Source organism: Acinonyx jubatus, chromosome B1 (assembly GCF_027475565.1).
Source record: "Acinonyx jubatus isolate Ajub_Pintada_27869175 chromosome B1, VMU_Ajub_asm_v1.0, whole genome shotgun sequence".
Classification (NCBI taxonomy): domain Eukaryota; kingdom Metazoa; phylum Chordata; class Mammalia; order Carnivora; family Felidae; genus Acinonyx; species Acinonyx jubatus.
The window spans coordinates 183811283-183827585 of NC_069382.1; the positions used below are offsets into that span (position 1 = coordinate 183811283).

Consider the following 16303-nt stretch of genomic DNA (forward strand, 5'->3'; position numbering starts at 1 on the left):
GGGGCTGCCTGGGGGGTGCAGTCAGTTGAACGTCCGATTCTTGATTTCAGCTCAGGTCATGATCCCAGGGTCGTGGGATCGAGCTCCGCGTTGGGCTCCACGCTGAGCATAGAGCCTGCTTAAGATTCTCTCTCTCTCTCTCTCTCTCTCTCTCTCTCTCTCTCTCTCTCTCCCCCCCCCCTCTCTCCCTCTCCCCCTCTCTCTTTCCCTCTCCTTCTCCCTCTGTCTTCTCTCCCCCACCTGTCTCCCCAGCTTGCACTCTCTCTTTAAAAAAAAAACAACAACCAGAAACAAAAAAATGAAGGAGGATGTGTGACTTAGACGCAGGGAACAGAATCTGAAATTTGATGAATGCTCGTTGAGTGTGTCGTGCATTTTCTGATTTCCTTCTGGTGTTTATGAGTAGATATTATTCTTCCTGTTTTATGTGTGAGATGTGGACTGACTTATACAAGATCAATGTAACTTGAAAGCAGTAGAGCTGAGTTTTAAACACGGGTATCCTTGACTTGAGAGGCTCCTAATAATCATTCCCAAAAAAGGCTCTGAAATATGAATCTGCATGGACTGACTTATACAAGATCAATGTAACTTGAAAGCAGTAGAGCTGAGTTTTAAACACGGGTATCCTTGACTTGAGAGGCTCCTAATAATCATTCCCAAAAAAGGCTCTGAAATATGAATCTGCATGAACAGGGCTTTTTTTTTTTTTTTTTTTAATTCCACTTACATCAAAAGAAATTCAGATGTCAAATGGCTGTTTTTGTTTGTTTTAAGACAAATAATCAAAGCTTCTTCTTTTAGGGGCACCTGTGTGGCTTAGTGGGTTAAGCGTCCAACTCTTAATCTCAGCTCAGGTCTTGATCTCAGGGTCATGATTTCAAGCCCTGCATTGGGCTCCATGCTGGGCTCCATGCAGGGGAAAGCCTGCCTAAAAAAAAAAAAAAAAATTCTTCATTTAGAATAATAAAAGTAGATAAAATAAAAATGAATGCCTGAAATCGTATGACCCAGAGGCATTCTGTTATTTGTATATACACAGAATTGCTGTGTTGCTCTTTCCAGGAGGGAGGGGCCACTGCTCAACCTTGTGCCCATTGTGAAGAACGTCCCTGAAGTGCGGCATGTGTGTGAGGTGCGTGACGTGAAGTGTGTGATGGAGAACTTTCTTGTCCATGAGGCCAAGAGTGACTTTCTTGACCTATGTTGGTGTGTGTTGAATGTGGGGTGTAGAGTAGAGATTTTCTGGGTTTGTGATCTGATTCTGGCATTTGCTGGTGTAACTTTGGGCCATTAACCTAACTAATTTGTCTGTCTCTACCTTGGTTTTCTCACTTTATTATTTGATGTCTCCATTCCTCCAAATCAAGTAGCTTTAGCATTTTCACTTTATGGAAAATATTTATTGGTATTTTAGCTGCCAACGGTGCACAGTTACAATGCCTGGAGAGGAAGCAAGATCGTGTACACACAAGTGCCTTCTTGGGCAAGTCCTACTGTGGGGGTGGCTTGACTGACTTCTTGCAATAAGTTCTTGTTTTTAGGTTGTATTTTTATGAACGTTGTACCTGATACGTGACATAGAATACTGTGATACAGGTGCCTGTGCCCTCTGTACGTGAGGATGTGCAGAAAGCTTATTTTCACACACGGAGGCGCAGTACATTTGCATCCCGTTAAATTACAAATAATATTCAGCGTTGAAATAATATCTAGAGGTTGTTTTATTTCTTTGTAAGATCAGTATTTTATAGAGTGTTACACGTTTTTCTATTAAGTTTCTAGTTTTTAAATAAGCCTTCAACTTACATAAATTGGTTTAATTATATAAACGTATGTGCTGTTCTTCTCATATTGAACTTCAGAGCTATTTTGTGTTCACTTCTCTCCCTTTTTACTTTAAAATGATGGGAACAATTTAAGAGGCAACAAGACGTGTGCGCAAGTTATTTTAGGCAGTTTCTCAGAGAGAAAGAAGGTCCTGTTTTTTTCAGGCATCTCAAAGATTATTTGGGTAATAAATGACTTTCTAGAATTTCTCATAGGTTTAAACATAGGGAACTAAATTATTTTGATATTATTGGTGTATGTATATTCCACAACTTACGTTTTTTTGTCTTTTGTTTTTTCCCTGTCATTTTTAGGATTCTGAGTAACAATAAAATATCTGAGCTGAAGAATGGCTCATTTTCTGGGTTAAGTCTCCTTGAAAGATTGTGAGTATTGTTTATTATCTCTTATTAATTTACTTACTGCATTTTTTTTTTTTGCTGTTTATTATGAGCTTTACTTGAGTGAAAGATAATGCTAAGTGCATTTTCATTATAAGACTGTTACTAAAAACTTGAGTTTTTCCAACATTTGATTTCAAAAAATTTCAAGAATTTAATGTCAGAAAACAATTCGTTAATTAGATGTTGGCAAACTTGCTGAAAAAGGGCCACATAGTAAATAATTTAGGCTTTGTGGGCCATATGGTCTCTGTCACAGTGCCTCGTTTTCTGCCATCGTAGTGGGAAAGCAACAAGGGACAATAAATACATGAATCATCGTGGAGGCGAAATTATTTGCAACGCAGGCTGAGGTCATGGTTTGCTGATCACTGGTTTTTGGAGCATAGATGCTATTTTGAAATTCTTTCATGATGTGTATGTCTTATAAAATAAGTAGAATTTAAAAAATACATCAAGGGGGTAACTTTCGGATAAATTCTGATATTTTATTGAATGTGGTAATTTTGTTTTGCTTAGAAATTAGGTCTAGTTTTGCTTATGATCAGATATAAGTAGCACTAATTTTTTTTTTTTTTTTGCCTTGGAGTTTGCACAGTGAATATTTAATTTGTGTGTATTATGAATAATATTTCTGGTTCTTGTTTCAAATTCCCTTATTACTCATACATTTAGGATAACATCTCAAGGCATTTTTGTTGTTGTTGTTGTTGTTGAGTACGCTTCATGTCCAACATGGGGCTTGAACTCACGACCCTGAGATCAAGAGTCCAATGTTCTACCTACTGAGCTTGCCAGGCACTCCTGGGATAACATTTTTTCAGATGAATATAAGGCATAGATCTATAAGGAAGCTGGACCGTGAACCTCTCCACTTCTGTTGAATAATAGACTTTTCCTTATTTTCTTAGTTCTCTTTGCTTTACTTTCTCTATTTCTGTGTGGTCTTTCTTGACCGTTTTACCTAGTAGCTTCTACAGTCGAACGTCCACAGGACACTGATTGCTCTGATCACTGATGTGTTATTTACGCATATACCTAGAGTTTTTATTTATCCTTTTAAAAGTGTCTGTTCTTTTCATTCATCATGTGTCTTTTTTTTTTTTAATATTTATTTTTGGGAGAGCACAAGTGGAGTAGGGGCAGAGAGATGGAGACAGAGGATCTGAAGTGGGCTCTGTGCTGACAGGCTGACAGCAGTGAGCCAGATCTTGAACTTACCAACTGCAAGATCATAACCTGAGCCGAAGTCAGATGCTTAACTGACTGAGCCACTCAGGTGCCCTGATTTACTGATTTCAAAGCTAAAACCTCTATAGTTTTTGTAATTTCCATACCAACTCCTTGAATAATCTCTTGATTCTTGCTTTCTACCGTTTTCAGAGCTCTTCTCATTTTCCCTCTCTACCAGGTCACCTAACTGACTCTGGACACCTAACTAATGTCCTCTGTCTCTGTGTGTCACTGCCCCCTCCTTGTGATGGAATCCAAACAATATCTTGCCCTTCCTTTATGTCTGTCAACTCTACCTTGTATTCTTCTGTGGTTTTCTTCACTGTAAGATTCTCCTCATGGACTCTGATTTGCTTTGGGTTCTCCTCATGCTATCTGTGAAGTATCTAGGTAGCTTCTCTTCTCAGACTCTGCAGAGACTTTGGGACTTTGTCTTGGGCTCTCAGTGCCTCACACACAGGCTGTGTGAGTGCAGTGGTTGTCTTTGGGCTGCCATAACAAAATGCTGTAGACTAGGTGGCTTAAACAACAAATTTATTTCTTCCCAGATCTGGAGGCTAGAAGTTCAAGATCAAGGTGCTGGCAGGGTTGATTTCTTCTAGGGCCTTAAGGGAAGGATCTGTTCCAGGCCTCTCTTGTTGGCTTGTAGATGGCTGTGTTCTCCCTGTGTCTTCCCATGGTCTTTCCTCTTTGTGTGTGTCCACATTTCCTCTTCTTACAAGGACACTAGTCATATTGGATTAGGGCCTATGCCAGTGACCTCATTTTAAGTCGATGACCTTTTTAAAGAACCCATCTCCAAATCCCAAGTCCCATTTTGAGATAAGAGGGGTTACGACTTCAGCATAGGAATTTTGGAGGACACGATTCATCCTGTGACAATGATGTAGCATTTTTGTAAGTTTACTTATGTGTGTTTTCCCTGCCTGTTCACTAATTACTCTGCCTTGGAAGGAATGACAAAACAGAAAAAAGGATTCAGTGTTTGGCTGTTGAGTTTCACAAGTCCTAGTCCAGTATAGAAAAGAGATTTGGGAAAAGATAACATAAGAAAAACTTCCTCCTTTCCTAGATACACATTTTGTGGGCTCAGTGGAGAGTTAGAGGGAATGTAGAAAGAGTGTTTATGCTGGCGGGTCCTGAAGAAGGGTCTCTGTCTTTGCTTCCCCACCCCTACCAGGTTTAGGGGAAGGACAGGGAAAATGACCATATAAAACGAATGGATGGTTCTGAATCTAAGGGCAAAGAGCCTCTGAGTCCTCTTTTCTGGAGAGGAAGCAAACCCCCAAATTTCCCAGGACCCAGTGTGATCTAGGAGCAGAACTGGTCACACAGCCATTGAGGCACATGGGCTAGGTCATTCTGTTAGAGTTCCCAGGGAACAGCAGAATGGCCCTTGCTGAACACAGGGATGGGTTGTTCTAAAAGAAGGTAGAAGGATCTGGGCTACTTCTGGGGAACTCAGCCTAAGACATAGCTAGCCACGTAAGTGACTTAAGGTCTTTATGAATGACATCATTTTCAAATTTTTCAGAGTTACTCCAAAATACAGTGTAGCTGATTTTATTCCTTCACTGGTCATTCCTGGTGCATCTCTCCTTGTGTCTTCCCCCTGTGAACCTGAGAGCCTTTTGTGCGCCAGCACTGGAAGGAAAGCCACTGCCCCAGGGATCCTCAACCAGTGACCGAGAGTAGATGGTGGGTAACCACCTGACCACCTCCCCTCTCAGAAGGGGTGATGCTCTCTGCTGTGCCCCAGGGGAGATCTCCTCACCAGTGCCCCTTGTATTGGCTTCCTTCTCATTAAGGGCTGGCTGGGTTGAATTGGCTGGCAGATATGCCCCACAGGTTGAGGAAACCTACAGGCCAAGCTGTCCCTGGCAGTTCTTTTGAAGAATAGCTTTTTTTTTTTAATGTTTATTTTATTTATTTATTTAAAATTTTTTTTTACCATTTATTTTTGAGACAGAGAGAGCATTAGTAGGGGAGGGGCAGGGGAGAGAGAGAGAGAGAGAGAGAGAGAGAGAGAGGGGCAGGCACAGAATCTGAAACAGGCTCCAGGCTCTAAGCTGTCAGCCCAGAGCCCGACACGGGGCTCGAACTCACGGACCACGAGATCATGACCTGAGCCGAAGTCAGACGTTTAACCGACTGAGCCACCCAGGCGCCCCTTGTTTGTTTATTTTTGAGAGAGAGACAGAGAGAGACAGAGGGTGAGTAGGGGAGGGGCAGAGAGAGAGAGGGAGACCCAGAATCCGAAGCAGGCTCCAGGCTCCGAGCTGTCAGCACAGAGCCCGATGTGGGGCTCGAACCCTGTGAGATCGTGACCTCAGGCAAAGTTGGACACTTAACCAACTGAGCCACCCAGGCGCCCCTGTTTGAAGAATAGCTTCTTAAGAGGATTAATTCTCACTCTCTCTCTCTCTCTCTTTCTGATGTATTAAAACTGGCCTGGGTACACATATTCATTTTAGAGTATTGTGATTCTTCTTATTTGCCACTATTTAGTGACACTCCTCTATAGTCTAATTACTGACACTAAAATTACATACCAGGGAATGTGTTTAACTCCCTACTTTCCATTCCACCCCAAAAGATGGGTCCAGGTCATGATGGCATCTCTTTGTAGCTATTGCTAGAGCTAGCCTGAGCCAGTAAGAGTGATGAGGGGTATTTAGCTGTGAGAAAGAGGTATGGTTCCTAAGGAATTACAGGAGGAAAGAATTCACTCTTTTTCATGACTTTGTGCTTGGAGATAATTTGTGGACCTTGGGGTATCCTATCATGGTTGAGGGTCAGCCCGAAGGCCAAGTTAACATTCTGAGAAGGGCAGACTCCAGAGATGCTTGGAACTGACCACTTAGCCTGTCCTGTGTCTTGATTTCCCTTAATGCGAGAGAATTTCCTTTATTGCTGAGGCCTTTTTGAGTAGAAATTTCGGATACTTCGGTTAAAAAGCATCTTTTCTGATACGCTTGGCATTCTTTCCTAAAGGAGTGTGTTCTTTTTCCAAGCACTGTTAAAATACTCCTTTGATTTTGTTAAAGCAATTCTTGTGCACTTTTTCATTTATTTTTTAATGACCCAACATATTTAGATTTAGCTATAGACCCTAAAGTTAGACTCCTGTTCCCTAGGGAAGCTGTGTTTGGTAAGAAAGAGGAGAGATGTTAAATGAGAGAATCTGACTATAAATATCGTTTGGCAATGCCTGATTAATATGACTATTAGTAAGTATTATATAATATGTCAAGGCGTGTTTATTATTAAAGGAAAAGTGTATCTTTAAATCATATTACAGTACTCTGTTATTCATGAGAGGTATAATGTAGAAACACATGTAGTACATCATTGACCACAAATTTATGTACTGCGGTAGCTAAATCAGTACTTGTTGTAGATGCGGTTTAAAATATGGAAAGGGAAACCTATGTTTTTAAAAAATGAAACTGACATATATTTGTTTGCAGAGCTTTTTAACTTCAATTGGGGGCGCTTGGGTGGCTCAGTGTGTTAAGTGTTTGACTCTTGATTCTGGCCCAGGTCTTGATCTCACTATTTGTGGGTTCGAGCCCTGTGTTGGGGGTCTGTGCTGACAGTGCAAAGCCTGCTTGGAATTCTCTCTCTCCCTTTCTCTCTGCCCCTACCCTGCACAAGTGCTCTCTCTTTCTCTCTCTCTTTCAAAATAAATGAACACTTAAAAAAACACAAAAACATGCCGATTGAATTTTCTCCTGAAATATTGTTTCTCTTTGAGGTGTAGGATTGTGGACAGTTGGGCTAGGGGGAGATAGGGACTAAAAAGTTGGGCCTAATGATTAATTGGGGATAAAAAATGATTTTTATAATGAAAATTTATAATCATACAGAAAAATTTAAAGAATCATGTAGTAATCTCCCATATCACCAAGTCACTTAACCTGCATGCAAGAAGTAATGATTTGCTGTCATTTTTTTTTTCTTTATACTGGAACATGTGTACACATAGACATGTTTGCTGAATTACTTGAAGGTCAATTGCAGGCATCATGACCCTCTGTCTGTATTAAGAAATGTAAGTGGTTATGAATGCGATGCAGCCATCTCTCTGTTGCCTGAGTTTATGAATATCATAATGATTCTGTAGCTAACCGTAATTTACCAAAAAGATTTTTATAGTGAAGGTCAGCTAATGGAATTCTGTCTCTCAGCTATGGTTTGCTTTTTAAAAAAACTTTTTTCTTATCCATATATCATCTGTCTTTGTCCATTTTGGCTGCTATCACAAAATACCACAAACTGGGTAGCTTGCAAACAACACAGATTTATTTTTCAACAAACATTTAGTTTTGGAGGCTGGCCGGGAGGTGCAAGATCAAGGTGCCTGCAGATTTATTGTTTAGTGAGACAGCTTCTTGGTTGACTGTCACCTCACTTGGTGGAATGGGAGGAGGAAGCTCTCTGGGGTATCTTTTATAAGGGCATCAATCTCATTCATTAGGTCTGTGCCCTCATGACCTAATCACCTCTCAGAGGCCACACCTCCTAATTCCATCACCTTGGGAGTTAGAATTTCAATATGAATTTTTGGAGGACACAAACATTCAGACCATATCAATTCTATCTATACTCTATATTGTGTGTCTGTCCCTCTCACCGAATAGACAGACATGGACTCTGCCCTTGTGGAACTTCTGGTCTCTCAGTGAAGGTGGTTTAAGCAATCAGTAGAGAGACCTGAGGGCCACATCAGGGCAAGTAAAGGGCACTGTTGTTCAGAGATATTTTTTTAGAAACAGGAATGCTGTTCAAGGTGTAAAGAATGAGTAGGAGTTATGCAAGAAAACCAGGATGGAGGTAAGGGTAGATGTTGGGGGCTATTGGGATGTGTATCAATGACAGAGCAACCACCTGTCAAGGTCTAGAGGTGAGAGAAATAGGACTCTTCATAGAAACATCTTGAAATATGACTAGTAATATGAAGAGAGAGAGGCCAGATGAGGGTGAAAGCAAGGTCTGGGACAGCATGGGAAGTCAGAGTTAGGGTAGGAAAGAAAGAGGGCCAGGGCCATGGAGGACCTTGGAAGTTAAAGAGTTTGGACTTCATTCTGAGGGAACTAGAGCTTTCAGATGTTTTCTCCAGCACAGAGACACATTCAGGTTTATGCTTAGGAAGATCACTTTAAATGGAGAGTAGATGAGAGAAACCAGGGCACCAGCCGGAACTGTGTGGGGGTCACAATGGAGAGGAGGAGAGAGAGGTGCATGGCTCTGTGCGTCATTGGAAGGCTGGACAATAGCACATCTGATAACTTTTTTTCTTATTATAAAATTTATCAAAAACAGAATTTGAAGGAACATTATGTCCAGCACCTTGATTTAACCATTATCATCTTCTTGGCATGTTTGCTTTATATGTCTCCCTCTTGCTCTAGGTGTAAATTAACTCAATTCCTTCAGAAAATCTCCACTGTATCAATGAGAAAGATGGGTTTAAATCCTGAATTCTGGCTTGGCCACTTATTAACACCAAGAACTTGGCCTGATTTCATAATCTTTTTTCCACATGAGTGTCTTCATCTGTAGCAACAGTTGTGTGTCCTAGGATTGGTTGTGAATTCTTAATGGGATGACAGGTGACAGACAACAACTTGCTGAAATTAGTGACTTGTGTAACTGAGGAGCCCAGAGAGTTAGAGCTGGACTTCAGGCTTAACTGGATCCAGGGGCTCAGCATTAATTCTCTTTTCCTATCTTTTGGCTTCATTAGACAGGCTCTTATATACTTTTTTTTTTTAAATAGTCTCAATGCCCAAATGGGGCTTGAACTTATGACACTGAGATCAAGAGTTGGGTGCTCTGTTGACTGAGTTAGCCAGGCACCCCCTAGCCAGGCTCTTATAGAAGCAAGAGGGCTCTAAGGTTACCTCTTGACCTCTAATCAAACCACTGGAAATGGCCATTCCCTATCCCCGTCTGTCTCTTCCTCCCTACCGCAGGCCCTAGGTTTAGTTGGACCAGGGTCATGTAATCATACCATTTACTGAGACCACAGTGTTTGAAGAATCTGGATGGAGGTTGATCAAGTGCCATACCTGGAAGGGTGGTATTGGGGGCTCTGGGGCACTGTCCATCCTATATGGTGTGTGAAAGAAGTAGGTCTGTGAGAAGAGCAAGGGAGAAGGCGGCAAAAACAAAACAAAACAAAACCCCAAAAAACCAAAACTAAAAAAAAACCCAAAAAACCAAAAACCAAAAAAATGTTTAGCACAGTGACTAAACTGTGCTAAATGACTAAATCATTAAATGATTGATAGCAGTCATAGTTTGAGTTCTCATTGTTAAATTCTGGAACCTTTCATGCTAGCTCTCCTTTCTCACCTCCATCTACTCCAAAGTTTTTGAATTCCTTTTTCCTTAGGAATGAATTTTATTTTTTTCTTTTAACTTAAGTTTTTGAATTTTTGAATGACTAAGCCTTTCCTTTTCTGCTTTGTGCCCTCAAAATGGAGCAGATGGCTAGAGTGTCTCCTTAGGTTTCTGCACTGATGTTAACACTTGGCTGAGTGCTGGTGGGTTTCACATTACTGGGCCAGTATCTTTTTTTTTTTTTTTTTTTAGTCAATTAATTTATTTTCAGAGAGAGAGAGAGAGAAAGACCACAAGCTGGGGAGGAGCAGTGAAGGAGAGGGAGAGACAGATCCCAAGCAGGCTCTGTGTCATCAGTACAGAGCCCGATGGGAGGGCTCGAACCCACAAACCGTGAGATCATAACCTGAGCTGAGATCAAGTCAGACACTTAACTGACTCAGCCTCCCTGATGCTCCCATTGGGCCAGTATCTTAACCTGAGTTTCCCCAGAAGCTGGTCCTGAGATGAAGTTTGATTTCAGGTGGTTTATTTGAGAGGTGGTCCCAGAAAGCTCACAAATTAGGGAGGGAAGGGAGGAAGCCAACGCCTGGTGCCTTTGTGAGCAGCTTTGTTGCAGGGAACTGAGCCTGGACCCGGACCGCTGGGAGCTGCACGGGCACACATCACCCTCATCCCCCTGGAGGCAGAGGATTCTCCCACTCGCCTCTCTCATGGGGCAGGAGCTCTTCTCGGGCCAGTCACACCCTTCACTTCTGACTTCCCTGGAGTGGCCCTTAGGAGCTAGCCAGGAGAGAGCCCACAGGGCAGAGAGGCATGTGGGGGGAGGTACAGGTCTGGACCCTGCTGTCACAATCTGCCTTAGTATCCGTCTACCCTGGGCAGGAGTTTGGGGATAAGGGATGCTGGGGGCATGGCGTTTGTAGTTGGACCTTATTCTGTCCCTGATTTTCTGTGGAAATCGTTGCACCAAAGACCTCTTTTTCACTCCTAGTTTAGAGGACCTAAAAGCTGGCTGGAAGTTCCAGAAAAGGGTAGGATTCGTGAATTGACCTGAATATCTTTTGAAACTTCTTTATCATCCAATTACATTTTGTGAAGCTACCTGGCCTTTTCAGATACTTTGGGTTACTTTATTTACAAAAAAAAATATCTTCGAGGCTATGGTGCAAAAAACCAAAAAGGTCAGCTGCCTGCTTTGGCAAAGCAGTTTTCTTGTGGAATATAACGTCTGAGCTCTGATTAATGAAATACTCTTACTTAGTAATGGTAATCCAAGCATAGATTTTATGTGTAATAGTTATTTTTTAAAAAGGGATTGCAGGGGTGCCTGGGTGGCTCAGTCAGTTAAGCATCCGGCTTCGGCTCAGGTCGTGATCTCACAGTTCAGGAGTTCGAGCCCTGCATTATACTCTGTGCTGACAGCTCAGAGCTCAGAGCCTGCTTTGGATTCTGTGTCTCCCTCCCTCTCTGCCCCTCTCCTGCTTGCACTCTGTCTCTCTAAAATGAATAGATTTAAAAAAAAATAAAAAAAATAAATTAAAAAAGATTGCGGATTACTGGAGTGGTGGTGGTGGTTCAGTTTTAGTTAGAAAAACCTGGCTCTGATTTGGGGAGGAGGGTAGAATTGAAACTGTTCCTCCAGAAGAGTACCTGATGTGTTACAATGGGAGTTAAGACCCAAGAAAGGCAGAACAGGATTTGCCGGAGAGCATGCTGCTCCCAGAATTCACAGACTGCATTTCCAGAGAAGCGTTACTGAGAGTTTCTGGTCAGTGTCTGTCACCCCATATTAAACAGCATGGAGAGTGTGGGAGGCCAGTGTCAGCGACGTATCAAGAATGGCGGACTTTGGGGCCAGTGGGTGGCTCAGTCGGTTAAGCATCTGACTTCAGCTCAGGTCATGATCTCACGGCTTGTGAGTTCGAGCCCTGCATTGGGCTCTGTGCTGACAGCTCGGAGCCTGGAGCCTGCTTTGGATTCTGTCTCCCCCTCTCTCTACCCCTCCCTGGCTTACACTCTGTCTCTCTCAAAATAAACATTTAAAAAAAAAAAAAAAAGAATGGTGGGCTTAGAGTAAGTGAATGACTCCTACCATGTTGTGCATAGGGCCAGTCTTATCAGGATGTTTTTGTGAAATTTCCAGAAAACCTGTTCAGAAACTAACCCCAGCTTTGTAACTGGTATATGGCAATAGTTGGAATGAGCTGTTGGAAAAAAAAAAAACCCAGCATGTTATGAAGCAGGCCAGATCCCAGTTTTCATTAGCTGATGGGACAGTGAAATTGAATGTGCCTTCCTTCACTGGATGGAAGAAAATCCGTGGCTCAGCGTTCACTACATACAGTAAGACTTCCTTGGGGGTCTTTTCTTAAACACAAGTAGGCAAGGGAAGTCACACGCTTTCTGAGTTAGAGCAGTTTGAAAAGTCAAACATAGGGTTCTCCTCTAATTTATAGACTGCCTGGGCTCAGGCTAAAATCCCATGATGGAGCGATAGTCATAAAGATCCCAGAGACCTGTCACCTCAGTGTCATGATAACAGGTGGCACCAGTGGTCCAAGATCTACTTCCAGGAAGGCCTTTTAAATCTCCAGTAAGTAAGGGACTGAAGGATCCTTTGAGGTGGCACCTGCCCTGCTAGGTTTTATGTTGGTGTTGCTCTGCATTTCTGTCTTGTTTCCCTAACTCTGTGTGCATCCCTGTGCCACGTATAAATATGTCACATGTGCAAAGGGCAGTGTTGCCATTGTTAGGGGAAGAAGGAAGAAGGGAATGGAGGGAGAAGTTGCAGAGAGTTTCTGTCCTTTGTCTGACATCCGGTGCCCTGAGAGATGACTGGAAACCACTTGGGACTTCAGTGGGCAAGGTTATGAGTGAGTCTGGCTCGAGGGTCTGGCAAAGCTCAAGTGTGGGCCAGCCCACTGGCAGGAATGTAGTCAGGAAAAATGGGCTGCTCTTCTGCTTTTCTAAGTCCTCCTGTAGTTGACTGTCAGCTGTCTCTGAGGTCTGTGTGAACATCTGTAGGGGGCAACTTGAGTCCCCAGCTGGGCCCAGGCACCCACTGGAGAGCAGCAGCCTTATTAGCAGGTGGCTCAGATCCCCTCGGGTGGAGGGATGTGGCTGTGGCGTTCACCACTGGCCCCCAGTGGCGATGCGCTGGCATGGCGTGGCTGTGCACTTGACCCTGGGAGTAAATTGTGCGTGCCATCAGCTGCCATTCATTGCCTTGGGGGCTAGTGGATCTTTGCTTTGAGATATATATTGTGAATTATCACATTTTTGTTTTACAGGAATCCTAACCATAGAAGCTCAGGGAGGGAGAAATCTGAAAAACCAAATGACATGAACGTTAGAGCGTGTATTTTTGAAAATGGTTTTTAAAAATTAAGTTTAATTATGTTCCCACATATAATCTCTGATTTCTTTCGATAACTGAAGTATAGCATACTAAGGAAGAAATTGTAGAAATAATGTATAGGATTGTAGCTTAGCCATAACTTTGAATGTGAATAGTAATAAGGACATACATATCTTTTTTTGACATGTGCCTTTATTGTATTCACCAAAAAAGTGATTTTGGAAGCAGATTTCTTGAATTTGAATTCTGGCTCTACTCCTTACTGCTGGGGTTAACCTTTTTGGCGTTAATTTCCTCCCGTTGTTGTTTTCAGTATAGCAGGTAAGTGTAGTTTGCCTCACTATTTGTTGCAGTGCTGATATATGAATAACTTTTATTTCTAACAGGGACCTCCGAAACAATCTTATAAGTAGCATAGATCCAGGTGCCTTTTGGGGACTGTCATCACTAAAAAGATTGTAAGTATTTGAATTGTTTGCCTATGAATTTAAATTCTTCTTCTTAAAGTAACTGTTAACCTACTTTAAGCTTTACCATGATTAAAAAAGGTGGGTTTTTAACAATTTTTAGTTAACAATTTTTAACAAAATTTAGTTAACCGTGATGGGAGGGTGGGGGGAGAAAAGAGTAATAGAAGTCGTGTAAAAAGTGGTTAATTTGTACAGTAATTTGATTTGTTTCATGGGAGATGGTTGTGTCCTTCATATGCTAATAAAATGATTACTGGCTTTGCCAATGATCATAATATGTAATATGTGAAGGAAGGATTTTAAGTTATAACTGCATTCAAGCTCCATCATATATGCATATCAGTTGAGGCCCCTTTCTATTAATGATTCAAAGTCTTACTATTAGCATGTATATTTTATCTGTGTATTATTATTTCAAAACCTACAGAGCAGGTTTTTAGTACTTTTGAGGCTAAATAACTCCCCTCACCCTTATTTTGCTGTTTTCACAGCTGCCCTGTGAGCTTATATTTGAGCATGTGAGCTTAATTATTATTAAGTACTGGCTGCTTACCATGGTCTGACTTCCTGGGAAGAGCTCACAGACTCTTGGGGGCAACTAGACAATGCAAATATACCCCAACACAGGCACATGTGAGCTGTCACAGATAAAGTTATAGCAATAATAATCCACCAATGACAGGAGCGGCCACCTGGGAGGGGAATGGCCTGTCACAGGAGCAGTTGACCTTCAGATTTGACCTGGCTCCTGAGGGATGAATAATATATACTGAGGAATAACAAAACGGGTGTTCTAAGCAGAATGGACAATGTGGGAGAATATGTCTCTTGGGGTTGAGTTCTTTGGCCACAGCAAGAAGTATATAGCAGGAAAAGACGAGTTATGGAAGTTGGGCTGGTCATGGAGGGATTAAGTTTGGCAGGCTTTTGATGACCTGCCACGTTAAAGAACTCTGAATCTCTTCAGACAGGGCAGGCTAGGAGTGCCTGGGTGCCTCGGTCTGACTTTGATTTTGGCTCATCACGGTTGAGATCGCGCCCAGTGTGGGGCTCTACACTGACAGCACAGAGCCTGCTTGGGATTCTCTCTCTCTCCCTCTCTTGTCTGTCCTCCCCCACTGCACTTTCTCTATCTCTCAGAATAAAAATAAACATTAAAACATAGTGTGGGGCTAGGAGGACTTTTTGAATACAGAGTTGACATCATATTTCTGATGGCAGGAAGGAGAAACCGGTTAAGCACAGAGTGGTGGGGACAAAGGATATTGGGGATGAGACCTGCTTTCATTCCTCCCTCTGTCCCCCTCTCTCTCTCTCTTTTTTTTTTTTTTTTTTTTGGTTTTATACTCTTTTATTTTATTTTTTTTTTAAGATTTAATTTTTAAGTAATCTCTATACCAAATGTGGGTCTTGAACTCACAACCCTGAGATCAAGAGTTGCATCCTCTACGGGCTGAGCCAGCCAGGCACCCCTATCATACTCTTTTATTATTTAACATTTTTAAGGTTTTGAGGGTGCCTGCTCATTTTTTTTTTTTTATGTCTTTGTTTTCCATATTATTTGTATAGTAAAATCAACTCCGTTTGTTCTTAGTTGAATCATGTCACGACTTAAATGCTGACAGTGACCTTCCCTCCCAATATTTTTGACGTTCGGTATCTATCATTCTTTCATTCAAAACTCGTTCCTTTTTACAGTCAGAGCCAGTTGTAAGAGTTGGCCATGCTACTTTTGCATATTTAAAAAAATTACTTTTACAAATAAATTTTTTTTTGGTCTAAAACGTATCCTCTGAAACCCTTCCTCTCAGTCTCCTGTCTTGGGTTTCTTAGTGTTCAGAATTCTGGAAGATGAAGCATAGTAGGAGTTAAAGGATTCTCTCTTTCTTCATTCTGTAAAATTGTTTAAAATCTCAGTCAGACTCTGTAGGAGGAAATTTTATTACCATGGTTTTCATTGAGGGCCCTAGATGGTGGTTCATTGTTTTTATCAGCCGTGCGTGCACTCAGGACGCCCAGGGATGTCTGGAGGAGGTCTTGCCCCTGATCAGTTTTCTTCCTCGTGCACTTTGCTCTCCATTATTTTCCAGTTAAGGCTTTTTAACAAGACAAGTCAGAAAAACTGGCCCTTCTGGAGTAGGTCAGTGGTGTTAATGGAGACTGGAGTTCTGGATAAGGAAGATAAGCATTGGAGGGGAGGGGCATTACATGGGGCATCAGAGTTGCAGAGGATCAAGGTGTAGAGTTAGGTTTCCAGCCCAGGAAAAGTAGTAACTGAGCACAGCAGTGGATCAGGTGGTGAGACAGAGACCACCATCAGTTCCGTTAAACAAAAATGGAGTCTGTTGTGGGTGCTCAACAGTGAGCCCAGCTCCAAGATACACAGGTAACTCAGGAATCCCTAGAGGGGTTGGCAGACTAGTGGAATCATATACACCGACCAGGAGCCTGGATGTGGGCTTGGGATCTTCTTACAGAGAGCTGGAGCAGTAGCTACAGTGTAGCTCTAAGAGCTTCTAGGATTCAGCCGTTCAGACCCAGACGAGGGTGTGGAACTTGGCCATTGAAGGGCTGCAGGCACCTCTAAACCGGTCACTGGGGAGAGGAGCAGCAGCTTAATACGCTTGTTTTATTACCGAGGCACTTTCTTTGTGCTTCTT

At 42.2% G+C, this 16303-nt stretch overlaps 1 protein-coding gene across 3 annotated transcripts in view; it reads left to right on the forward strand.

The window, feature by feature from the left end:
• The window catches only part of ADGRA3 (adhesion G protein-coupled receptor A3), a 134415-nt gene that overhangs the window by 33549 nt on the left and 84563 nt on the right, over positions 1 to 16303 (forward strand). Inside the window, exons 1-3 of one of the 3 annotated variants that reach the window (XM_053217517.1) lie at positions 963 to 1135; positions 2145 to 2216; positions 13560 to 13631. In XM_053217517.1, the coding sequence (XP_053073492.1) occupies positions 1125 to 1135; positions 2145 to 2216; positions 13560 to 13631 (155 nt within the window). In that variant the 5' untranslated portion in view covers positions 963 to 1124. The other 2 variants (XM_053217516.1, XM_027046573.2) reach the window with 2 other exon arrangements.